The sequence below is a fragment of the Eptatretus burgeri genome, chromosome 5 (genome assembly GCF_056783735.1).
Source record: "Eptatretus burgeri isolate ZD-2024b chromosome 5, Ebu_testis_v1, whole genome shotgun sequence".
NCBI classification, from domain to species: Eukaryota; Metazoa; Chordata; class Myxini; order Myxiniformes; family Myxinidae; genus Eptatretus; species Eptatretus burgeri.
Genome location: NC_140965.1, coordinates 15,996,265 through 16,022,707, shown reverse-complemented (window position 1 = coordinate 16,022,707; position 26,443 = coordinate 15,996,265). Strand labels below are relative to the sequence as shown.

Genomic DNA, 26,443 nt, shown 5'->3' with positions numbered 1-26,443 from the left:
GAATGAAGGTGGCAGCAATTTGCAATTTGACCACGGTGTTGGTGATTACTCACCTAATCATTGTGGAATACACCGTGGGATCTTTAACATCAACCATTGACCGGTGCTGGCAGACGGACCCTCTGACTTGACGTCCTTCGGACAGATTTTACACCGATTGATACCTCATCCTGTTTGCAAAGCACCAGAGTGACAGTTTATAGTTGGTTCGAGATTCAAACCAGGCTGTCCAGCTCAAAGGGAAGTATGCATACCAGCGTTAAACGCTGGGAAGAGGGGATGGGGGTGACAGTTTATGAATATACCACCCCCCCCCCAATCTTGATATAATCGTATTTAATCATTGTCCGATTGTTAAGTAAATAATGTCCTTTATGATGCAAGACCAGAGATTGTTTTGAACTGGGCGTAGTGGCGTGCCCCTGTAATCCGGCGACTCGGAGGCTTGGGTTGGAGGATCGCTTGAGGATGGGGGCTCTGCGCTGGGCCGTGCGCTGAGAGGGTGTAGGGCAGCCCGGAATCATGGCGAAACCCAATCCTTATCCCTGTGTCGTAAGAGGCGACCAGGGTTGCGTCAGGAAGGGCATCCAGCGTAAAACCTATGCCAAATCAGTATGCGGATCATAACGGATGATCCGCTGTGGCGACCCCTAACGGGAGCAGCCGAAAGAAGAACAACAACAACCAGAGATTGTTTTGATTTTAAGAATAATTTTATTCTCGTTCCAACGTTTGTTCACAATTCATTACACCTCGTAACTCTTCTGTGTCCATGTGCACAGCCTTGACAGAGGCAAGCAAAGAACGTAATGACCTCTTGAGCTACGTGTCTAACACTCTGCCTGTACGCGTGGCCTCTCTCCTCATGTCCCCGTACATCCTGCCAATTGAGTCCGCCATTTCATTCACATTCCGGTGAGACCAGCTTGTTTAATCGATGTGCTCAAACAATAATGTAACATCCCTTTTGTGTTGTTTTTTTTGTTTTTTTTTCTTATTCTTCTCATTATTAATGCTATTCCTTGTCCACATGTTATTCCTACGTTTTAACAGGCTTCTTGAATGGCTACCCGATGTTCCTGAAGACTTCCGATGGATGGGAGAGCAAACGCATAGGGTTCTTCGACATGTCTATCTACGAGCCATCGGACGGATTGGCCATCGGCTTTCTGCGAGGTCTGTGTCTTGAAATTTTGGGGAATGAGCTGGTTGTTAAGGATTAAATAACCTTCCTGGGCTGCTTGGCTTAATCTGATTGCCATTAACGTAAGCGATAAATGCAATTTTCTCCATTGATTATTATCAGTAATAAAGTGAGTTCCTATAAATTTCCTTCTTTCCCATTATCCCTTACCCACATACACAGGGTTAGTTGTAACCTGGAGCTGCGGAAATGCCTCACCATGCCCACCTCTGTCGCACAATCGTGTGATACGTCTGCCGCGGACCACCACGCCCTCCCTTTGGGCGTTTCTGACTCGAAGCTCACCTGCTCCAGCGTTTCTGATCCCTCCTTTGAGAAGTGGGTCGAGGAAAGCACGAAATTTGGATTTGAGATGAACATCCAAGCGGGTTTATTTCAGCCACCCGGAGCTGCAGGACCTTTTCAGGGCCGTAAATTTTCGCTGACGTGCTCTGCTCGCGATGAGAATCCCAGTGGGCCACTGGCTCTCGGTACCGACTTGCATCATATTGACAACGGCTGTATGCCAAGGTTTTTTTTGGAGGATGACTAGAGCTGCACCACCTGAGGAACTGGAGGATTTTGAGAATGGATGTGTCTGCCTCTGTCTCAACCACTCTCTCCCCCTCTTGCGGCCACCCTCCCTCTCTGCCCCTCTGTAACAGCATCCTACAGAGTTATTTATATTTGACTGCAGTATTTTTTAAATTTGGTAATGATAAACATTTTGTTTCTGAAACATCAAGCCTAAATTCCGGTTCTTTTTGAGTTTTCCTTTGTTGCAATATAAGCAGGTGTATGTCTGTAAGCTGCTGTCATTGCCTACATGTTTAGGCATCGCCCAAAAAGCGGGTAAATTGTCCTTTCACACAAACTCCCTCTGCAAGATAGATGAACGCACTTTCGTTCAAGAAACAGGGGCTTTAATTAGCGAAGTGAATGTAATCGCTTATCGAAACACAAAACGGACCTCTTTAATCTGGGCCATTACAAGATCCGGTGTTTTGGGTTAACTCTCGTGGCCGCCCAAATGACACCGCTCACGGTGCAATGATACAATTTGTCTATTGTAGTTTGATCTCCATTTGTTTGATATTGAATCAATTGTATACATATATATATATATATATATATATATATATATATATATATATATATATATATATATGTACTTTACGCACCAAAAGTATATTTTAATGTTTGGTTGCCTCACCGTGGCACTTTATAAAGTCGTTTATCGCCCAGCATTTTAAAAAGGGGTCGCTATTTTTTTATCATTGGTTTTTGCCTTTTATTGCACAAGATTAACAGGGATTTTCAAAAAGAGAATAAAAGCGCAGAATCCAGGCATTCTCTTGGCCCGTTCGTCTTGCGCTACAGACTTGTGAACCCCCAGTACACGGACTAGCCTTCGGTTGGCTTCTCGAGCGACACAAATTCAGAAAATAGCAAGGGTCCGGCTCTCTTTGTGGCCACACGAAGTGCGGCTCCGGACGCCGCCGTCTCATCCCGTGTCCCATTTGGACGCGTTGTCTATTTGCGCCGGACCTTTGGAATGATGCGGGTAGTTAGTTTCTTCAGAGGATGGAGTAGAGGAACGAAGCTCGTATGCAATGTGCCAAACGAATGTCATTTGCTTTATTTAATGTGCTACCAAGTATTGCACTGTGTACACGTGCTACATAGTAGTTATTCGGTTTGTTTTCCATGCGATTTGTCTTTTGAAGTGTACATGTTTTGCTGGAACATTAGCTTGATAGGTTAAACATTAAGGTTTTCTGACTTACCTTTTACTTGTGTCATTGTACATAAGTTGGACTTTGACCCATTCGGTCAATAAAATGCCGTTTAGGGTCCGCACTTTGTTGCCACCTTCACGTCTGCACAGCAGACGTTGCATGTTCCAAATCATTGCACACGTGCAGATGTTCTCTTCAAATGGACGGACAGATGTGTGAGACTTTTTTTGCCATGGATGTGTTACAGGGGTAATTGAATGGCATACCTGATCTTCACGGGATTTTGAATCCTTCCAACAGGCGAAGTACCTATTCTGCTTTAGATTGAAACTTCTTTTTGTTGTTATTGCAAAAGAATTAAACTTTCAACTATAAAACGATATGTTAGACCTTCACTTAATTGTTTGCATCTCCGTTTGTTCCTTGTTCTGTTAAAGCTAATTTAATTATTTAAGATTGTGCACTGCAGCATTTATTTTATGCTTTTACCACGTGTTCTATCTTTTGTAAGTTTATAACTTTGTTTGTATAACAAGACTGCAAATGGGCAATAAAACTTGTAAATATATATATATATATATATATATATATATACAGTATTAATTGATGTGTAGAAATGATATTTGACTTGTTTATAAACCTTGAAATAAAGTTAAAACGCAATCTGTTATCATTTATGATTTTCTTGATGTGATGTAATCAAAATAAACTCGAGTGCTGCTCTTGGAGAAGAAGAAAAGCCATTTACTTTTAGTGTGATTTTGCTGAGTTTCTTTAGTTGCACATGTATGATTGATTTCATAGTAAGGTTGACTTGAGGGTTAAAGTTGATACACTCTAAAGTGCAGCTATAGTGGAAAACAGCCTGGTGTTGGCTTCGTGGTTAGGGTGGCGGCTTGGGATCCTAAGGTCCTGAGTTCAAGCAAGCCTCGTTGGGCCGCTGAATTAATACACCAGGAGGTCGACTCAGCCTGTCATCCTTCCGAGGTCAGCAAAATGAGTACTAGTTAGTGTAGTAGATAGTAGGAAAATCGTGCAAATTATGATACAAGCATCAAATTTGGCATTTCTGATCAAATCTGCCCGATTGGCCATCTGAAAATCCAAATTTTGAAAAAAAAACAAAAAAATTTGAAGTCACAGCTGGCTGAAATTCTTGAAGCGCAAGTGAACATCCCAGACAGAGAACCAAAGGGAGATGCAGTCATCATTGATGGCTCAGCACTTATCAATGCCCTACCTCCACGCACTTCAAAGATATTTGATGACTATGCTAAAGAAGACATCATCCCAAAGGTGGAATCCTATGTTGCCAGGTACGAGAGGGTGGACGTAGTGTTTGATGTGTACAAGAAGTCAAGTCTGAAGTCCGAGGCAAGGTCGAAAAGGGGGCATGGAATCAGAAGAAGAGTGACAGGAACCAGTAAGACCCCAAGAAACTGGAGAAGCTTTCTTCGAGATGACAGCAACAAGACTGAGTTATTTCACTTCCTTGCGGAAAAGATGTGTGAAGCACAGACGACAAGCAGTCATTGTCACAAAAGGAGAAGATGCCATTAGCAACACAAGGAAGTCACTGGATGCTGTGTCTCCATGTTGTCATGAAGAAGCTGACACTCGAATATTTGTACACGACAAGGATGCAACGACGGATGGTAGCAAGTCCATTATCATTAAGGAAAATGACACGGACGTACTCGTTATAGCGATATCTGTACTGCCATCCTTGCAGGAACTAGGTCTTGAGAACATGTGGATTGCCTTTGGCCAAGGAGCCAAGGCGCGATGGATTCCAGTCCATGAGGTCGTTTCTGCAATAGGGCCTGAGAAAGCGAGAGGGATCCCATACTTCCATGCGTTCACTGGATGTGACGTCATGTCTGCCTTCCACGGTAAAGGGAAGAAAATTGCATGGCAGACTTGGAACGTCTTTGATGATGTTTCTGAAACATTCACCAATCTCAGCCAGCATCCAACATTGATTCGTGATCTTGACTTTTTTGAAGTTTTATTTTTTTTTTTTTCAAAATTTGGATTTTCAAATGGCCAATCAGGCAGATTTGATGAGAATCCCCTGGAGAACAAATGTGCCAAATTTGATGCTTGTATCATCATTTGCACGATTCCTCTCAAAAATTGCTATTATCTGCCACACTAAGTGTACTGGTAAGGAGGACACTGCATCAGCGGCATAGCTGCGTCCCAACCAATGATGCAACCAGCAGCCACAGGCTCTACGAGAGAGACAGAGACAGAGACAGAGACAGAGACAGAGACAGAGACAGAGACAGAGACAGAGACAGAGACAGAGACAGAGACAGAGACAGAGACAGAGAGAGAGAGAGAGAGAGAGAGAGAGAGGAAAAACAGCATCAATAGGTTGCAAGTTCAGACCATTTATCGTTCAGTTCCAATCCGAGCTCAGTATATCTACATTGTTAACAACACTGTAGTAACTAGAGCGCATACCTCTGCAAGGCTCAACGGTTTACGTTTTGAATCCCATTGATTGACCAGATCTGCATCCGGACCTGAACCAAAATCGAATCTGCTGGTTCTTGTCCTCCAATCAACTCGTCCACTTAGTTTATGCCTGGTGTTGGCTTAATGGTTAGGGTGGCGGGCTTTGGATCCTTGGGTCCTGAGTTCAAATCTCGCTCAGCTGTTCAATTAATACCAGGTGGGGTTAACTCTGCCTGTCATCCTTCCGAGGTCAGCAAAATGAGTACCAGCAGGCTGGTATACTGTGTCGGAGTGGCGACCCGTCCAGGATTGTGCCCAATAGCCAAGGAGATTATTGAAGCAGCAACAACGTTCTGCAAAGAGTATGGTCCCAAAATCCTCCTCCTCCTCACTTTGGTTTGCCATAACTCGTCCACAACTTTTTGAAATATCATGCTATGTATCATTTTTGGCCGAAACCTCTCATTGGTGAAGAATCACTTAAAAAAACCAGAGGGGGAGCACTCGGGAGAGTGCAAAACCTCCGCCGCCAATACTGCTGGGTCACTTAAGTGAACCTGATATCCTATTCATTGTTGGTCAAAACGGATCAGACTCTACTGAACCACGATTGAATAAACTAAACGAGATTGACGTGCATGTAGAAATGCAAAAAAAAAAAAAAAAAAAAAAATCGAAATTTTTTGGAAAAAAAAAAGTTGCAAAATTTGTTGTTTTTTTTCTCCAACAATTTTTTTTTGGGGGGGGGGGGTTGGAAATCACTTAAAACATGTAGAAATGCAAAAAAAAAAAAATCAAATTTGTTTCAAATAAAAGAATTTTTTTTGAAAAAAAGTTGCAATTTTTTTTTTTTTCTCGAACAAATTTATTTATTTTTGCTTGGAAATCACTTAAAACATGTAGAAATGCAAAAATGAATTCAAATATTTTTTCAAAATGGCCGCCATACCGACCATATTAGACTTTGGACCAAGTCCAAAATCTAATGGCATGATCCTTGGACCATACCTAATCCCCCCACCAAGTTTCGTCGAAATCCGTCGAGGAGTTTTTCCGTAATACTGTTCACAAACACGGGTGAAAACAGTAACCTCCGTCCATCTTCGATGGTGGAGGTTAATTATCAGATCAAGAATTGGATCTTCATCGAAATCCAACCTGTCCACCAAATCGGCCAAATCCTTCCACAACATTTTGAGATGTTCTGCTCACAGAGAAATTGGGGGGTGTAAACATCATCTGGGTCCACCTTTGGTGGTGGAGGTAATCAGATAACAGGATAAGATTTAGCATACACTGCCAGTTCAGAAGTTTGGCCGTTGTCGGGTAGTGGAAGTACGAGTAGAGAACACTGACTTCCAATCGGTGCCCATGCAACAATAATCGGTTTATGTTGACAAGAAAATTGTCCTTGAAGTGCTTTATGCACTTTGACACAGTTGTTTCGTATGCAACTTGTGGTTGTTGGTTGCATCATTTTCTGGAAGCGGGGGCTGTGCTGCTGATACTCTCCTTTTTTTTTTGTTTTAGATCCTCATGGAGGATCTCTAAGTCTTATTCACATTGTTGTTCTTCATCTTCTTCTTGTAGACTTTTTTGTTTCACAGCCTACAGTTTGAATCGAAACTTCCTAAAATTTGACATACTAGTGCGTGCCTGTACGTGCGTGGCCGTACGTGCGTGGCAGTACGTGCAAAAAAAAAAAAAAAAAACGCATTGGGGAATTGTTTCAATTATATCAGACCAACCTTATCATAAATGGCCATAACTTGGGAAGCAGCTGAAAAGGATGAAGAAGAATGATATCAAACTTTGAAAAGGCACATACTCAGGTCCCAGCGTCAATTGTGACATCAAATCAAAAAAAAAGAAAAAAAGGAGCATTGTGATGTCATTCATGACGTCATAGCACCGTGTCCTGTCATTAGTTCACAGATAAATGGCCGTAACTTGGGAACCGCTTGTCCGATTAATATCAAACCACGATAAGGCACATCCTCGGGTCCCCAGCGATATTCCTGGCAAGTTTCAATCAGATCGGACCAGTGGTTGTCGAGAAACGGCGGTCGCAGACACACACACACACACACACACACACACACACATTGCTAGAATTGTAGATACTAGTGCATGCTCGTAGGTGCGTGGCCGTACATGCAACCCCCCCCCCCAAAAAAAAACCTCAAACCACGTGCCAGACACAACAACCACACAGGCCATTCCCTCGCTTTCACGTGCCCATATGTGCAAAAAATATATATACATACTTTAAAACCGCTTGCCAGAAACAACCACACAGGCCGTTCCTTCGCTCTCGCGTGGATGTAGGTGCGTGCCCGTACATACAAAAAAAAAATCAACTTTCAAACCGCATGCCAGAAACAACAACCTCACAGGCCATTCCTTCGCTCTCGCGTGCCCATACGTGCGTGGCCGTACGTGCAAAAAAAAAAACAACTTTCAAACAACCACACACGCCATTCCTTCGCTCTCGTAAACGACGACTGGATTGGGGCATTGTGTTTATCGATAAATGCGGATAAGAAATCGATAAATTATTAGAATACAGTAAGTCATCACTATCCAGAAGTAGTGCGTGCCCGTACGGAATGTTCATATCATTCCACGAATTATCGCTTTCATTGAAGTAACAACTGCTGTGATACTTACACACACAGAGTTAATTAAAATCAAGTTTACCTCCCTGTCTTTGCTTGCCATGACATTCGCTGCCATTTACCATTGGCACTCCTACACCACGGTAACTAATGCTTCAGTCACATTTGGCTCGGCAGACGTCAGGATCTAAAAAAATCTGTGGCCACTAGCAATTATAGGGCGGCCGCAGTATTTCCACGGTCACACAATGTAGCAGTCACATATGTTTTTATTTTTCGGGTTTCCCAACCTTGACCGAACCCAGTACCTGCAGAGCCTAGCAGCCGCATGGCTGAGGAAATCGCCATTGCAAGGCTTCCTCCTCCTCCTCCTCCTCCTCCTCCTCCTCCTCCTCTTCTTCTATTTTTCTTCACGCAGCGACCTGATTCAGCATTATTTTGTAAAACAAGTAATCTATAATCATGTACATTTTTCTCCTCATTGATAATTAATTAGTTCGGCGAAATGCGACCCGGAAACGATAAAAATGTTATCGGACAAAAAATTAACGGACATTATGGGACTAAAAAAAAAAAAAAAAAAAAAATCGAGTTTTCGGAAGTTAACTGATCCGATAACGATAAATGGAAGTTAACTTCCGATAACAAAAAGTAAACCGCTAATTATCTGTTATCGGATTATCGCTTTTGTGCCCAACACTGGTGGCAAACACCGATACTCCGATCTCTAGCGGAAGCGCATGGTCGACGCAGACTGCCACGGAGGCCGTACGTAGGACGCACGGCGGGCGTAGGGGAACCGTGCGTCGGCCCTGCGTTGCCCGCAGGTAGTCACACAGACCGCAAGGCCACCGTACGTTGAACACAGGGACGCCTTAGGACTACCCTACGGCGACCGTGGAAATAATGCAGCTACCGTAATTTTTGGGGGGTTGGCAAAATTCATTTTTCATTGATAAGAGCCTGCGGCAGCCGCACGAATAACGCAAGCCCACCATACGCCCTACGTAAAATTGTCTCCATGTACACACCTTTATCTCGTCAGCACCTCTTCATAAACAACATTGATGAGGAAACGGCGCTTATAAATAATAATAAAAATTGTCTCCATGTACATTGTACACACCTTTATCTTGTCAGCACCTCTTCATAAACAACATTGATGAGGAAACGGCGCTTATAAATAATAATAAAAATTGTCTCCATGTACATTGTACACACCTTTATCTCGTCAGCACCTCTTCATAAACAACATTGATGAGGAAACGGCGCTTATAAACAATAAAAAAATTGTCTCCATGTACATTGTACACACCTTTATCTCGTCAGCACCTCTTCATAAACAACATTGATGAGGAAACGGCGCTTCTTTGTTTCCTCGTCCAGGGAAAGAATGCGGAGGCTGCTGGATCTGCGAACGTTTTGATAAATTATTAGTTTTAATGGCCAATTATTCAATTAGCGCCAACGTATTTTGCCTTTTCGCAAGGAAATACACGAGGGGAGGGGAGGGGAGGGGAGGGGAGGGGAGGGGAGGGGAGGGGAGGGGAGGGGAGGGGAGGGGAGGGGAGGGGAGGGGAGGGGAGGGCAGGGGAGGGGAGGGGAGGAGAGGAGAGACCCGTAATGGCGAACGCGCCTGAGGTTCTCTTCCCCATCGACTACGCGTCCGCAGCAACGCTTCCTGTCATTGGTTGATAAAAAAAAATGACCGCAGCAACGTGTCCTGTCATTGGTTGGTAAATAAATGGCCATAACTTGGGAAGCACTCGTCCGATTAATATCAAACCTTGAAAAGGCACATCCTCAGGTCCCCAGCAATATACCTGGCAAGTTTCAATTAGATCGGACTAGTGGTTGTCGAGAAACAGCGGTCACACACACACACACACACACACACACACACACACACACACACACACACACACACACACACACACACACACACACACACACACACACACACACACACAATACACTGCTGGAATTATAGATAGATATACAAATACTGTATATGTAAAAATACCCTGCGCAGACAGTAACCATCTCCGATTTTGAAAATTCCTCCGAGAAAATAAGTTATGACGTCAAAATATCTCCGCTATTGGAAATCGCCTAAAAAAATATCTCCGAAACTGGGCAAGCTGTTTGAATTCTGTTTGCGGGAATCAAGCCGGGCATTAGCACAGATAATTTATACGTCATATTCGTTTTTGTGACGTCATCATTAAGAGGACGAGGATCTTCGCTCATTCGAGCTTGTTTTTTGTCGACCTCGGAAGGATGACAGGCTCCACATGGAGAGTTAAACGTTTGAACAGAAGTTTGGGCATGTCAGCGATCAAAAAAATGTATCGAAAATAGGTAATCCCCCGAATTCGGACCGAAAATCAATTTTCGTCACGTTTCATATCTCGGCCTGCAGCCTTCGTGTTCGTTTGATGCACCACTGCACTGTAGTCGTTGAACAGGACAGTGTGTCCAAGATTCCGTGGAATAAGACGAATCTCTACCTGAAGCATTTGTTATAACAAGGACAAATGTGTCCAAGAGCCGCGTCAGAAAGGTTATGCCAGAAGAAGAAGAATAGGAAGTAGAATAAAAAGAAGAAGTGGAAGAAGAGGAAGAAGAATTAGAAGTAGAAGTCGAAGAAGAAGAAGAAGCCGCGCATTAAGGTTTTGTCTTCACCAGAAGAAGAACAACAACAGCAACAACAACGCGGAGCTCTCTTCGAGTCAGCGTTTGCAACGCGTCGCGGCTAAAAATGAGAAGCAAATGCTGAAATATTTAATGATGGGCGACACTTTTGTCCGTCTCTTGGCAAATAATTTCTTTTAAACACGTTCGTGTGGTATATATAGATTTCGCACGGAGCGCCCAGGTCGTCATCCAATCGGAAGCTTTCTTATTGCGTACTTCGTTACGTCATCTTTGCTGGCCAATCAGAGCGCCGGTCCACTGCTCGTCCTTGAGTTTGTGAGACATGGGTAATGTACATGCGAAGGTAAAACGATATTTTTTTGTGTATTGTGAATGGAATAAGGTGATTTTTTTTTCTCTGAAACACGAGGGCGGTTAGAGAGTTGAATGAAATCGAATCGAAAATATCAGGATATCCTCCCGTCGATAGCACGTAGTACGAGGTTGAACTCGTGGTTCGAGGAACGGTCGTTGGTACTTTTTGCTGCTGGTGGCTTCACGGATAACGTGGCTGCTTGAACCCTGGAGATCTTAGGGTCTTGAATGTTAACCCCTGTCAATGGGGGGCACTGCATCAGCGACACAGCTGGCCTTCCAGAAATGATGCAACCAGCAGCCATCAGAGATCGTGGCTGCTTGAGCTCCTGGAGATCTTAGGGTCTTGAATGTTAACCCCTGTCAATGGGGGGGCACTGCATCAGCGACACAGCTGGCCTTCCAGCAATGATGCGACCAGCAGCCATCAGGGATTGCAGACCCTCGCCAGGACTTGTTTTGGGTGGTGTTTGTGTGCCTATGTGTTGCACAGTTGATTCGAACTACCACTTTATAACCCTGGCAGTGATGACCGGGTACCAAATACGTTTGATTGGACGCCTGACCCTGACCCATGACGTTTATTATTGTTAAAATCGAGTCAAATGGAAGACCAAATCGGTGCAGTCCTGCTTTGGAGTAATTAGAAGGAACCTGAACAAGCAAAAAGCAAAGATGAAGTCATCAGTAGGAACCTCATAGGATTCACATTTCAGCTTCTACTCTTTCCTCGACCCTCAACCCTCCTGTGCCTCATTGCGCGGCCCACGGGCCACCGGCGGCCCCTGGTGGTCGAAAGTGCAGCCCCCAACATGCGGTCAATAATACACAAATGGGAAAACGCCCCCATCATAATCTGTCATAAATGTTATCGAATTGAGCCAATGCTTTCGAATGAGTGTTCGAACGCGAAGCATAACGGTAACATAACTACTGAGGAGATGGTTCCAGTATTCAAACAATTCTGCTTGCAGCCCAGTTGACCACAACGGAGAAGAGTATGTGAAGGTGGGGTCTAATAGCAGCTGCTATGGAGTCCTGCAGGCGGTGTGGCGGCTCTCACACTGATGTCTTAACGGCAAAAGTTGCCCCCCTCTAAAACAATCTTTAAGATCACTGCTCAAACCAATCCAGGCACAGCCAAGTGAGCATTATTCAAAAAAATCATAAAGAACCCAGATAAAAATTAAATAATCCTGGCAGCCAGACCATATGTCTGATCAGGCTGAAATTTAAAACTTATTTCCCATCACTACTAGATTGTCATTGTGAAGTTTCACATCGATTGATTAAGCAGTTCCAGAGAAAACATTATTTAATATTTTTCTTCAATCCAGACAACATTTATTCCAGGCTGCCAGACATGTCATCAATTATTCGTGAATACCCTGGTGGCCCCAAGGCTTGGGGAATATTTGTGTGAAGTTTTCCCTTGATCTGTCCAGCCGTTCTGGAGAAGAATGTGTGGGTTTTAGGATAAATCATAACATATGACATCATATCTGTGAACTTTTTGTTCCTCATGGATAGGCGCTCATACGTGTAAAGTTTTGCCTCGATCTGTTTAGCCATTTCAGAGAGGAAGATTTTTTTTTTTTTTTTAAACAATAAGGTTGCCAAATCACATAACCGATGACAGCATCAATTTTTTTTTTTTCTGTGGATCGTTTTATCCCTAGATGACTCAAAAAATTTCAAACTGATCAGATGTAGCATTCTACATATGCAGTTATAACGTCATAACGAAGTCACCTATGATGTCATAAAAAAAATCACACTTATTCTCCATGAGGAGTACTTGTCGTTTTCATACTGATCAGATGTAGCAATCTACATACGCAATTATGACATCATAACAGTCACCTATGATGTCATAAAAATCACACTTATTCCCCATGAGGAGTACTTGCTGTGTGCCAAGTTTCAATTCTTTTTTCCTTTTATTGCAGTTTCAGAGATACAGAGGTCCAAAGTTTTTTTTTTTTTCATTTTTCCAACATGGCTGCCATACCACGTGACCTATGACATCGTAATTTATCAATAAAACATTTTACATCAGAGCAGTCACTCCTCTGGTGAAAATTTCATCTCGATCCAACAAGCGGTTGTGGAGAAAAACACTAGTTCTGTGCAGACAAACAAACAAATGGAGCCAAATTGTCGTAAGATTCAGGACTGTACCTATTTTGTCTTCCATTTCATTTGAATTGAATTTATTTTAATCACATTCTAAATTCAATTGAATAACAATGAAAAACGTCATGGGTCAGGTGTCCAGTCAAAGCGGGACGTCTTGGTAGGTGGTCATCACTGCCATCAGTTATAAAGTGGTACTTCTAATTATGTCTCTTATTAATTATATAATACACCAGTAAACAAACACCACACAAAACAAGTGTTGGTGAGGGTCTGCAATCACCGATTGCTCTTCCTAGTTTTTTGGGGTTTTTTGACTTCTGGTAGGTGTGCAAACAAGTGACACTGAGATTAATACACCTCCAGTGAAACTTCGTGCTTCCACTCACACTTGACATTGTCAGAGCATTCTTCTGTACATCTCACTTGTACATAAATAGATAGTGCAAGCAAAAGGAGGAGTCCCAGGTTCTGTTTTTTGGGAAAGTTCATTTCAAATGGAGTATGGCGTTTTTATGGAGTTTGCTATGAATATCCTTTGACAGCAAAATAGTAACTAATTAAGACTGCTCAGGTTTCTCAATGAAGTAAATCAACGGAAAGGTAATTAGACGTTGACAGAATTGACCAATTTTTTTTTTATTTCTTCCGGAGCGTGAGCGAAGCAGCCATACTGAGATTATACACCACCTGTGAAACTTCGTGCTTCCACTCGCACAAGGCATTGTCGAAGCGTTCTTTTGTATGCCTCACATATGAAAATACAGTGGAAGCATTGGTAATGGAGCCTCAGTTTCCATTTGTAACAAATTGGTTTGTAAGTGAAACTGAATTCGTTTTTTTTTTTAGCTCACCTGCACTTTGGTCATGTGAGCTTATGCACTCGAGCATTGTCCGTAGGTGAGTTGCTTGAGTGAGTCAGTCAGTCCGTACACACTTCAGTCATTATCGCTTGAACCAAACACACAATTTTGTTGAAACTTGCCACAATATTAATATCTGATGCATAACGAAGGTGTATCAAAAGCATCTAAATCTGCGCTCATTAAGGGGGTTTATGGGGGGGGGGGTTTTGACACCCACCCCTCCCCCCCAAAAATAGGCATTCTCTCTCTTCTCTGAAACTACACACGGTTTTGATGAAACTTGACCACACCTTCATCATCCGTGATGTACCGAAGTTTGTTCACAGCATTAAATATATATATATATATATATATATATATATATATATATATATATATATATATATATATATATATATATATATATATATTAAATCAGGGTCTCGGGAGGTCTGCGGGAGTGTTGAGCCCCTGAAATAGTTAATTGCTCTCTCCGAAACTACACACAATTTCGATGAAACTTGACCACAATCTTCATCACCCATGATGTACTGAAGTTTGTTCACGGCATTAAAAAAATATCAGCGTCTGAGGTGGTCTGCGGGGGGTTTGAGTGATTCTGGCTCCTGATCAAGATGAGCTTCAGGACACGCAGTACTATTTATTAATTTTTTTTTATATCTCCTCCGACGAAGTCGCTGGAGGTATGATTTTTCATGTTATTTGTCCCTTCCTCCTTCCTTCTGTCCATCATACAGTAGGTTTTGATTACCGTGATAACTTAAGACCAGCTGAAGGGATCCAAGTCAAACTTCGTACAAGTATGTGTAATGATGTAAAGATGAACTGATTAGATTATGGGATCAAAAGGTCAGAGGTCATGCTTGTAGGTAAAAATTCTGTTACCACCCTAACTTGTGAACCAGTGATGGGAATTTGACCCAACTTGGTATGTGTATGTATTATGATGCAAAGATGAACTGATTAGATGGTGGCATCAAGAGGTCAAAGGTCAGAGTCTGTGATAGTTTTCATTACTGCGATAACTTAAGAACAGCTGAAGGGAGCTAAATCAAACTTGGTACAAGTATGTATAATGATGTGATAATGTGGCTGGAAGCATATCTGGCGATGTCGCATCGTCAAAGAGCGCCGTTCCAGTTTGCAATGATTTTTCTTTAACAGCATAATAGTCACTAACTGTTCAGACTGATAAGGTTTCTCAGTGAAGTACATTGATGGAAAGGTCATGATATTTTGGCAGAATTGACTGAATAGGTCGGGGTCTTCTTTTTGACAGAAAACTTTTTATTTTTTTATTTTTTAACTTCCGGTATGTGTACGAACCGACGACTGTGTCCACACCACGTGCACAACAAAACTGCAAATAACTCGTAATTGCATGAATAACAGTATTTGTAAACCTCCGCATGCACTGTCCAAACCCAAGTGATGTATATGAGCTCTTAAGTGATGTATCGTTCAGCATTGTACATGCTGAAGTTACGACGTTTATCCCATTTAGACAATCTGGCAACTTGCCTTTTACACATATAGTGAAATAAAATAAAGATTGTGAAGGTCAAATATAAATATTGTTACGGATGTGGAAATTCACAGATCACCATTCGGGTTCCCCAAAGATCAGTTATGTTGATAAGTGTGTGTTCCAGGTTAGATTTCCCCACCGATGTATAACGGGAATTGTTCGTGTGCCGGGCTGTGAACCTTTGAGGTAGCGTTATTCTTTTCTGTCTTTTATTTTAAACAATCATCTGCTCACCATCTTCTCCACAACCGCCATCATCTCCTCACCATCTTCTCCACAACCGCCATCATCTCCTCACCATCTTCGCCACAACCGCCATCATCTCCTCACCATCTTCTCCACAACCGCCATCATCTCCTCACCATCTTCTCCACAACCGCCATCATCTCCTCACCATCTTCTCCACAACCGCCATCATCTCCTCACCATCTTCTCCACAACCGCCATCATCTCCTCACCATCTTCTCCACAACCGCCATCATCTCCTCACCATCTTCTCGACAACCGCCATCATCTCCTCACCATCTTCTCCACAACCGCCATAATCTCCTCACCATCTTTTCCACAACCGCCATCATCTCCTCACCATCTTTTCCACAACCGCCATCATCTCCTCACCATCTTTTCCACAACCGCCATCATCTCCTCACCATCTTTTCCACAACCGCCATCATCTCCTCACCATCTTTTCCACAACCACCATCATCACACCATCTTTTCCACAACCGCCATCATCTCCTCACCATCTTCACCACGTCCGCGTGAGGACGGTGATTCCCAACACGTCCGCGTGGGACCGGTGATTCCTAACACGGCCGTGTTTGATGGCAAGATCGGATCAAAACGGCGAAAGGGGCGGAGCCAACTGGGGGTGAAGGGTCGAAGGTGAAGGAGTGAAGCCCCGGGGGCTATAAAGGGCCGCGTTCACTCGCCGTTAATCAGAACGAGTTGGAGTACGAGAGGAGCTGGTGTGGTGGAGTCGGGAAGAGCGCTTGGAGAGAGCGTTCGAGTTTGCGCTGCGCTGGTGTGGTGGAGTCGGGAAGAGCGCTTGGAGAAGAGTGCTTGGAGAGAGCGTTCGAGTTCGCGCTGCGCTAGTGTGGTGGAGTTGCAGTTGGTGTGGGGAGCTGGAGAGTTCAGAGGTTGGAGTGCGGGCAGAGACACCGAGGGTCGCCGAACCAGGATCCAGCGAGTCACTTCAAGAGGGTGGCCAGGTAGCCCGCTCGGTCTCTCGGAGCCCCTTCGGTCATCCCAGCTCCGAGCAAATTATAAAGGTTCATGAGCCCGGTTCTTTCTTTCTTTCTTGAGTTTTGCATGAAAGTCTGTGGCGCCTTGTCCATAAGTAACAAACTGATTAAATGCATGTACATTACATAATAGACATCGGCTGTAGGTTTTTGCTCGTGTCTTTTTCCCCATTTCCCCCCCCATTGATTGCATTGCTTGCATGCCTGTGTTGAAATAAATGTCCCCATTTTTGAATGTCACCTGCTCGTTGCATCCCTTCCTCCATTGACTGCCTTAATGGCATGCTTGAGTAAGATGGCAAGCGTGGAAAGGGACAGACGGGTCCAGACGAGACAAGGGCCATGTAGCGGCCGTAGCTATTTTGAGAACCTCGCCATGTTCACGGGACGTCATGTGCGGGGCCTCTTCAGCAGATAGCGAACGGCGCTCGCGCGCGCGTTTTCATACAGGGAAGCTGGCGCGGGAACGTCCCGGGTATCGAAAAAAGCCGTCGCGAGGACGGTTAAGATGGCGACGAGTGTTAGGTGGATTTGGAACGCGGAGCGGGTTTCCGGGACGTTACGCGCACGCCAACTGCAGGCTCAGTGCGTGTGTGACGTCATTGGTGGGAATCTCGCGGCACGAATGTCGGACAAACAGCGCACGTCCCGCGTGGGGAATTCCTCGCGAGCGAGCGCTATTCAGAATTGGCGGAGTAACGTCATTGCCGCACGGATCGGCCGTTGAAGGGGACGTCGGTAACGCCGGTAAGGACGAACAGGCATACTGTAAACCACCGCCATGGAGGTGCAGAGAAGGGGGAAAAAGCCTTGCTTCCAGTACACGAGCCCAGGCAGGGGGTGGGAGACCCCCCCCCTGCTTAGGGCACAGGAAGGCACTAGCTAGGGGGATGGGTTAGTTTAGTTAGACCGGCCTCATGGGGGCAGGGACAAGTCCTCATGGGGCCCATGGAATGGATTAGTTAGAGGGATTTCAGTTTAGATTTCGAGTCTGGGATTTTTGGATTTGGAAGACAAGGACAGACTTTGAATGTGTAGAGGGGACGTAGCTTAGCTACGTAGATTAAAAGGATGTGCTGTATTGTAAGGGATGACGAGGGAGCACGAGATAGTTAGGGGATGCAGTCAGAGGAATGGCAGTGATGTGAGCGATGGATTTGAAACAGGTTGAGTGAGTGAGGGCCAGCGGGCCTGTGTGAATGGAGCGAATGTGGTATGCATGGTGTGATGAGTGATTGGGGGGAGGAGTGATTCCCACCCAAGGGACCCGGGGTCAGAGTAAAGTCAGATAGTGGGTTAGCCAAATTGACAAAATGGGGGTCATTTTGCTGTTGGTGCGAATGTAGGCTCGAAACCCATTTGGAGGGGTGCAGGAGTCCTGTTGACGGGCTGGGAGCGTGGCTGCGAACAGTGAGTATCGCTTAGTGGGCACCCCGGGCACCGGACTAGTCGGCCGCGGAAGGCCAAGGGCCCAAGAGGGGCTGGAATCGCGTAGTGGGCCCGCATCAAGCGAGGCCCGTAGCGCCAATGGCCACGTGGGCAGTGTCGTGGGCACGGGCACCCAGGGAAAGGGGCCCGTGGCGCCAGCCTGCCACGTGAGCATTGAGGGGGACTAGCCATGGAGGGCACTCCCCAGATCATAGGGAGCTGGTAGGCTCGGAGACATCCTAAGGGCCCGGGGGTGCCATGGTTGGAGAATCAGCAGAGGGTAGTTCCTGCCAAGTGAGCCACAGGGCCCAGCCACGAAACCTTGCAAGGGCACGGGAAGAAAATTGGAGGGCAAGGCCCAAATTTGTGAGGACACCAACACAGGCGACGGGAATCTTGGTTGGTAGAACCAATAGATTAAGTGGAAGATGTTTGTTGAAAGTCCCGGGATAGTTTAAGGCTAGTAAATGTTAGGGTAGATCAGAAAGTGTACCCCTCCGCACCATCCATCCCTTCGCTCTCGGTTTGCCGCTGGACCCACCTTGGGTTAGATCGCTGAGATTTGAGGAGGCCATTCTGAGTCTTGGTTGGGCCTCGAGACAGGACGCTAGCTCTCCCTTATTCCCCTCCGGGAAGGGAACGTAGGGGTTGGGAGTAGGCTAGGTGATGAGATAGGTTAGCCGAACAAAGACTGTAAAGGGGGTTAGGAGACAAATTTATAGAAGGGAGATATAAATAAAAATAAAACAAAAAATAAGTTGGGGCTAAATTGGTTTTTGCAAATTAAGTCAGTGGGTATGGACAGACCAGGCAAAGGCGATAGGTTGGGAGGGAGACCGTAGGGTAGGTCCGAGCCCGCCTTCTGAGTGGCCAGCACCACCGCACTCCCTCCACCAACCTCCATTTCAACGCAAAGGCTGGCCAACTTCATCTGCTGGCTGTTGCTGCAAGGCCTGTGCCGGTCACTTCACCTGCCGGCCCGTTTTGCTACAACGGCCTTGTTTTGCCATGCCTTGCCTGCCTGCCTCTGCCATGACCCCATGCCTGCTGCCCTGTTTTGCATTTGCCCCGTTCATTACCATGTGCGCCAGGATCATCGAGCAAGCTGCAGGGACTGCCCTGTTGGCAGCCGCAACACAGGATTGCACTGGCGGCCCGTGCACCGCTTTTGTTCACTGCGTTCATTTCAGAAGTGGGAGGCCTTGAACTGCGTGTGAGCAGCTGGCTACAGTCCCTGTTGCATGCAGTGGTTGACTTTTGCTTCTTTTTTCTGCAGAGTCCATAGATCCTGGGCCATGGTGTAGTGTAAAATTTTATAAGTTAACGTTAAGATTGTACATGGTTGTGCTTGCTCCCTGCATGTGTGTCGTAGTGCCGGCAATTTATTTAAGTCGTCTGTATGAGTGGGTTTGTTTAGTAAGTTACTCAGCCCGTAGGTTATTTATTTTTGGGACATGATTACCCTGAATGTCGCACTCAGGGATCCGAAGGTAAAACGTATGAGGGGAGAACAAAACATGATGGCACAAGAAAATTCGACGACTCGGGACGAGTCTGTAAAAAGGGGTGGGGGGTAGTGTTACGGCTGTGGAAATTCGCAATACACCATAAAGGTTCCTTAGTTCATTTAGATCGATAAGTCTGTGTTCAGTTAGATTTCCCCACTGTTGTTTAATGGGAATTATTCGTGTTCACCAGGCTGTGACCCTTTGAGATAGTGTTTTTCTTTCTCTATCGTTATTTTGAACCGACATATCTCACCCACCATTACAACAACCACCACCAACTACGCCACAACGCCAACCACGCTACAATCGCCACAACAACATGATTTATGTCTTTCGTTTGGTGGTTGTCGTTTGGTGGTTTCGTTTTGGTCTTGTCTTTCGTTTGGTGGTTGTCAAGTCTTTGGTGGTTTCGCCATTGGGTGGTTCATCGCTCTCCTGGCTCTTTGTCCTGTGGTTCATGCGCTCTTGGTCCTGTGGAGCGACCTGTTCGTTGGAGGCGTGGGACGGTAGAAAGTCTGAGCGACGCACCGGAGACGCGGGCTGGAGGCGCAGCTCTGCCGGCTGTGTGGTGCAAACCTGCGCGTCTGGGCGAGGAGCGCCGGAGAGAGTTTGCCGGCCACGCGGGAGGCCCAGAATCAGGCGCGGCCACGCTAACTGCCGCGGGGACAGGACGTCACGACTCGCCGACCACCGAGGAGGGGGGGGCAGGTAACCTGCATCAGTCTTGTGGGCCTATTCGGTCAGCCAAGGCTTGCGGACATAAAGGTCCACGGACCCCGTCTACCTCCCTGTCTATGGGGAGGTCTTTCCTTTTGTTTTTGTATGCATGCTGTGGCACCGTGTCCTGTTAAGTAACGACTGTATAAGTAACTGCACATGATCCTTGCACATATTCTGTTGTATTGCTTTTGCTTCTCGCCTGAATATTGCATGACTGCCTTGGCTGTATATACGTGTGCTTGTCATAAATGTGCTTGGTTCGAATGTATCCCTTTCCTTGCGTCTTCTTTCCCCTATTGGAAATGCCATCTTGCATCGTGGAATAATTAGTTGGGTTTTAAACACCCGGTAAGGAGAATCGGATCCGTTGACGTCGGCGATTATACCCGCTCGGTTATCGCTGTAGAACGGAATGGACCGCTTAAGCAGTTCGTGTCCCAAGCCGACCTGCGGCAAGGTACGGCCCCTCGGTAGGTTACCTGCGCGAGTACTTAGGTCTATCGACATTCGGCGAGTGACGCTATTTCGCGCGGGTGGAATGCGGACTGGGCTGTGGTGAGGTTAAACCCCCACCCGTGACTGGTTTCTGGCGATAGTTCCAGGAGGGTCATGACTGAATTGTCCGACCAGTGGGCGACGTGGTTGCGATTCGAGGTACGCGGCCGATCGCACGCCGGCTGGCGCGAAATCGTAACAATACATACATACATACATACATACATACATACATACATACATACATACATACATACATACATGTATATACAAGATGAGAGTTTTAGTAATATATATATATATATATATATATATATATATATATATATATATATATATATATATATATATATATATATATATATATATATATATATATATATATATATATATATATATATGAAAAATTAACTAAAGTTTACCACTGTTGATGCAGTGTCTATTATACACCACCCAATCGAACATGTTACACTTGTTCTTGTTTGTTGTTTGTCCTTTATGACTTCCTTAAAAACAGTAATTTTCCTGTTTGGAATGATTTTCAATTTTGTTTGACTGTTGAACAGCTAGTTGGAGTTTAAAAATATATATATGTATTCTCATTCCTCTCTGCGCATGTGTGATTGGGATGAATATAGAGCCATTGTACTGTTCAGCGACAGGTTCGTTTTCTGATTCGTGTTCAAAATATAACATTCAATTGAATTCAAGTTGTTCCTCAATCATAAAATGCCCTTTGTAGATGGATGGACAGACAGAAGTGAACCAATTGCTTAACCCTGTTTTTCACTTAGTTTGCGTGGGGAAATGACCCGGCGTACATAACATGAAGCACAAACATGCCGGCGGTGAGGCCTGAGGCATATGCAGCCTCACAAAATGGTGGCCGTGTTATTTCTTTCAGGGTTACAATTATGGGTGGAGTTGCGCCAGCTTTCCAACCAATGGGGTGAAAGCAGTCCGACCACACATACATGGTTCAAAAACGAACTGGCTTTTATATATATATATATATATATATATATATATATATATATATATATATATATATATATATATATATATATATATATATATATATATATATATATATATATATATATATATATATATATATATATATATATATATATATATACACGGATCTGGAAGCCATATGCATTCACTTCCGGTTCCGGGTTTGGAGCGTCGAGAGGTCTCCTGAGGAGCTCTCTGCTGACGATCTCAAAGATAAGTTTCCGGTCGTTATTTGTCCCGTTTTAACTGTTTATTTTTCTCACCCACATGATACTGTGTGTTCCTAGTTTGGTTTTGTTTCAAAAATCGTGCTATTTTGTGAGTTTTTGGCGATGTTGTCTTACCGGGTGTTTGAGGCTTGAGGCTGAGGCTGAGGCCTACCGGTTCCCCTCGGTGTACGATCGTTTTATTTGTTTTTCTCCCCATTACCTTCAATTTCTATCTTCCCCACTTTCCTAACGTCCCCCATTCTCCCAACTAATCTATTTCTTATTTTAAAAAAACCCCCACCTTTCTGCTGATTATTCTTCTTCTTCTTCTTCTTCTTCTTCTTCTTCTTCTTATTCTTCTTCTTCTTCTTCTTCTTACTCTTATTCTTATTCTTATTCTTCTTACTCTTATTCTTCTTATTCTTACTCTTACTCTTATTCTTACTCTTACTCTTATTCTTACTCTTACTCTTATTCTTCCTCAATTTTTTTTCCACAACACTTCCATGACCGAATCTGTTGAAAACTCTCTCAACCATTCATAATAATAACAAAAACAATATCTTATAATGCTTCATCTTCCTCTCTCACACATGTGGTACTCTTTACTGTTTCATAATGCACTACTCTTCTGCTATTTCAACAGACTGCTCTAATTTCGACCTCTCCTTCATTCCTTGCCTAAAAAATCCAACTGTTACAGCGTTTCTTCTCTCCATTCTCTGAATTCGCCTTTATTGCATCCATCAAGAACTGTGTTAAATCGCATCTCTGACCGAAAACTTTTTAAAACCCCAGTTTGCGATGAATGTTCACTTTCCATCAACCGTTCTTTTTTTCCAACTTCAGTGCCAACTCACCCCTCTCACCCCTCACTCTTGCTCTCAAAGCAACCATCCCACTCTTTTCCCTCCAAGCCTCCCTCTCACCTCTCTCAAAAATTCCCCCCCTCACTTTTGTCCCACCTTTCATCCCCCTCACTCATCTTTCTCAAAGTTCCCCCCCCTTTCATCCACAAAGCTGCCTCCTTCCACTGCCCTCTCACCTCCATCTCTTCACTCCACCTCCTCAAATCTTCAACTGCCTTCTTCCCCCTCTCCCCCAGCACCACAGAGCCTTTTCTCCTCCTCATCCAGCCCCTCCCCCAGCTATTCTGCAATCCCTCACACTTTCAACAACCCTCCTTACCTCCCCTTCCTCGGCCCTTGTCCTACCCTCCCCCTCCCCCCCTCCACCCCCTGCACCCAAAGCCTCCTCCCCTACCTCTTCATTAAAAGTGTGGACCTCAAATATCCGGTGCATTCGCTCAAACCTTTCAGATCTTTCCATACAGGTTGCCACTGACAAACCAGACATAATCTGCCCAACAGAAACTTTCCTCCCCCAAGACGTGTCTGACTCCCAAGTATCTCTCCCTGGTTACTCCCTTCTCCGGTATGACAGACCTGAGCCTCGTCCTGGTGGAGGAGTTGCTCTCTTCATCAAAGACTCTATTCCTCACTCTCCATGCACTGCTCTCACTCCTCCACACCCCCAGGAATACCTCTGGCTACGGCTTCCCTCCACTCCCACCTCATGTTTATATGTGTACTGTACCGTCCACCTAACAGTGATGACTCCATCTACACCTCACTATCCGAAAACATGGACCATCTTCTATCTTCTCATCCAAACTCTCTCTTCCTCTTATGTGGCGACTTCAATTGTCATCATGCCAGTTGGCTCGGTGTGGGTACCTCTCTCACCTGTCATGGCACCTCAGCAAAAGCTTTCTGCGACTCATTGGGACTGACTCAATCGGTCAACTTCCCGACCCGGATCTCAACCAATGGTACTCCATCTCTTCTGGATCTGATTTTGACAAATTTCTCTGACAATATCTGCTGCTCTTCCTTCGCTCCAATCGGTTCTTCTGACCACGTCCTTGTCAAAGTGGACATCTCTCTGGCTATTATCAGAGAACCACCTCACCGCTGTCGAGTCTGGCATTTCACCAAAGCCGACTGGCAGGGTCTCCAAGCAGCCATCAAACTTATAGACTGGTCTCCTATCGCTACTTTCTCCAACATCAATTCATCCTGGGAATTCTTTCAAAGAAACTTGCTCTCCCTCATGCACAGATTTATCCCCTCTCATCTTCAGTTGTCCTACCCTTCCTCCCGCCCTTGGTTTACTGAAGCTTGTGGCGAGGCAATTGTCCTGAAACAACTTGCCTTTGCCTCATGAAAAGCAAACCCAACTGAGGGCAATCTCAGTTCCTTCCATAAAGCTCGGAACAAGTGTGTATCTACCCTCAGGAGAGCCAGAAAACAACATCTTTCTCATCTCAAGTTTGAACTCTCAAACCTCTCTCCCTCCTCAAAATCCTGGTGGCGTTTAATCAAATCTGTTTCTGGTGTATGTTCCCCCTCCATCACCTCCTTTACGTCAAATGGCCGCACTGCTGATACCGCATGTGAAAAAGCTGAATACCTAAACTCAGTGTTTGCAGCTAAATCTTGTGTCAAAAACCCATCACTTTCTCTCCCCACCTTACCCAGTCACACCCAACTGTCCCTGGACTCTGTGTCCTTTTCTCCAGACAAGGTGGAGAGCTTACTGTCAAACCTCGACTCAGATTCTGCAACCGGTCCAGACGGCATCAGCCCATGTGTCCTCAAAGCCTGCTCTTCTGCTCTTGCTCACCCTCTCTCTGTTCTATTCACCCTCTCATTTGCTCAAGGTCATCTGCCATCTGTTGTAAATCTGCAAACATCATTGCCCTGCATAAAAAAGGTGCAAAAACAGATCCCTGCAACTACAGACCAATCAGCCTTCTCCCAATCATCAGCAAGGTTATGGAATCCATCATCGCTTCAGACATGAAATCCTTCCTCTTCTCCAATGGCTTGATTTCCGATCATCAATTTGGTTTCAGACCAGGTCACTCTACCCTGGATATGCTGCTTCTGCTCTCCCAACAATGCATGAAGGTCCTCAATGCCAGACATGAAATCCGAGCCGTATCCCTGGACATATCACGTGCTTTTGACACAGTCTGGCACCCTGCCCTACTCACCAAACTCTCTTCCCATGGTATCCAAGGCCATCTCCACTCGTGGCTCGCAGACTTCCTCTCCTGTCGCAGTCAACGTGTGGCCCGAAATGGAGTTCTTTCATCCCCTCTTCCTGTCCAAGCTGGAGTTCCTCAAGGTAGCGTTCTGGGCCCTGTTCTTTTTCTGGTTTTCATCAATGATCTCTCCGACTCTCTGGAAAATCCTCTATGTCTCTTTGCTGATGACTCCACCCTCTGCCGTACCATCAGTCATCCCTCAGACTGGCAAGCAGCAGCTTCTTCGCTCACTGCAGATCTGGATAAAATCACAAACTGGTCCAACACGTGGAACATGTCTTTCAATCCGGACAAATCTCACATTCTCACGATGTCTCTTCAAAAGGACCATTTAGAAAACCCACCCATCCACTTTCTCAACAATCCTCTGGAAGAAGTCCTTTCTTTCAAGCTTCTGGGTCTCACTATCTGCCATGACCTTTCCTGGGAAAGCCACATTTCAAACCTCGCCTCAAAAGTCAGTCGCCGACTGGGAATCCTCCGTCGTGCAAAGTCTTTCCTTGGCCCTCCTGAGCTCCTGACCACTTACAAAGCTTTTGTCCTTAGCCTGATGGAGTACTGCTCTCCCCTATGGGCTGGTGCTCCTGCCTCCCACCTTTCTCGGCTTCACGCTGTAGAAACCAGGGCATTTCGGATCATCGGCATCTCCCGCAATGAGGTCAGTCAGTCTTCCTGTCTTCTACCGTCTACTCTCCAGCCTTGCTCCCCCTGCTCTCTCTGCGATTTGTCCCCACCACATTTCCTCAGGGCGCTCAAGGTCAGCCAACAACCCCTTCTGGTAAACTACCAAAATCACGAATCACTGCTCACCTTCACTCTTTCATTCCTCTTTTTTCCCGCCTTTGGAATAAACTCCCTCACTCTATTCTTTCCCATTCTTCCCTCCAGGCTTTCAAAACAGCTGTTCACCACCACCTCTTATCTGTTTCTGGTGTATGTTCCCCCTCCATCCCTCCCTTACGTCAAATGGCCGCACTGCTGATACCGCACGTGAAAAAGCTGAATGCCTAAACTCGGTGTTTGCAGCGAAATCTTGTGTCAAAAATCCTTGATCTTTTCATCCAAATCCTCGATCTTTTCTACCCCCGATAATCCACCCAAGCCCACTTCCTTCAAATTCCCTGTTTTCCTTCCTGAAAGTCCCTGTAATGTCCATCTTCTATTC

The 26,443-nt window shown here is 45.1% G+C and overlaps 2 protein-coding genes across 3 annotated transcripts in view; both read left to right on the top strand.

Moving 5' to 3' along the window:
* LOC147025923 (patatin-like phospholipase domain-containing protein 2) overlaps window positions 1–3,592 on the top strand; it is a 29,298-nt gene extending 25,706 nt beyond the window's left edge. For both annotated transcript variants that reach the window (XM_085880828.1, XM_085880827.1), the window contains 3 exons: window positions 783–915; window positions 1,054–1,176; window positions 1,367–3,592. In XM_085880828.1, coding sequence (XP_085736954.1) covers window positions 783–915; window positions 1,054–1,176; window positions 1,367–1,736 — 626 coding nt within the window. In that variant the 3' untranslated portion in view covers window positions 1,737–3,592. The remainder of the gene's footprint in view (window positions 1–782; window positions 916–1,053; window positions 1,177–1,366) is intronic.
* A 7,256-nt stretch (window positions 3,593–10,848) lies between these two features.
* SAMM50 (SAMM50 sorting and assembly machinery component) overlaps window positions 10,849–26,443 on the top strand; it is a 76,657-nt gene continuing 61,062 nt past the window's right edge. The window contains exon 1 of the mRNA XM_085880826.1: window positions 10,849–11,004. Within this exon, the coding sequence (XP_085736952.1) occupies window positions 10,984–11,004 (21 nt within the window). The 5' untranslated portion in view covers window positions 10,849–10,983. The remainder of the gene's footprint in view (window positions 11,005–26,443) is intronic.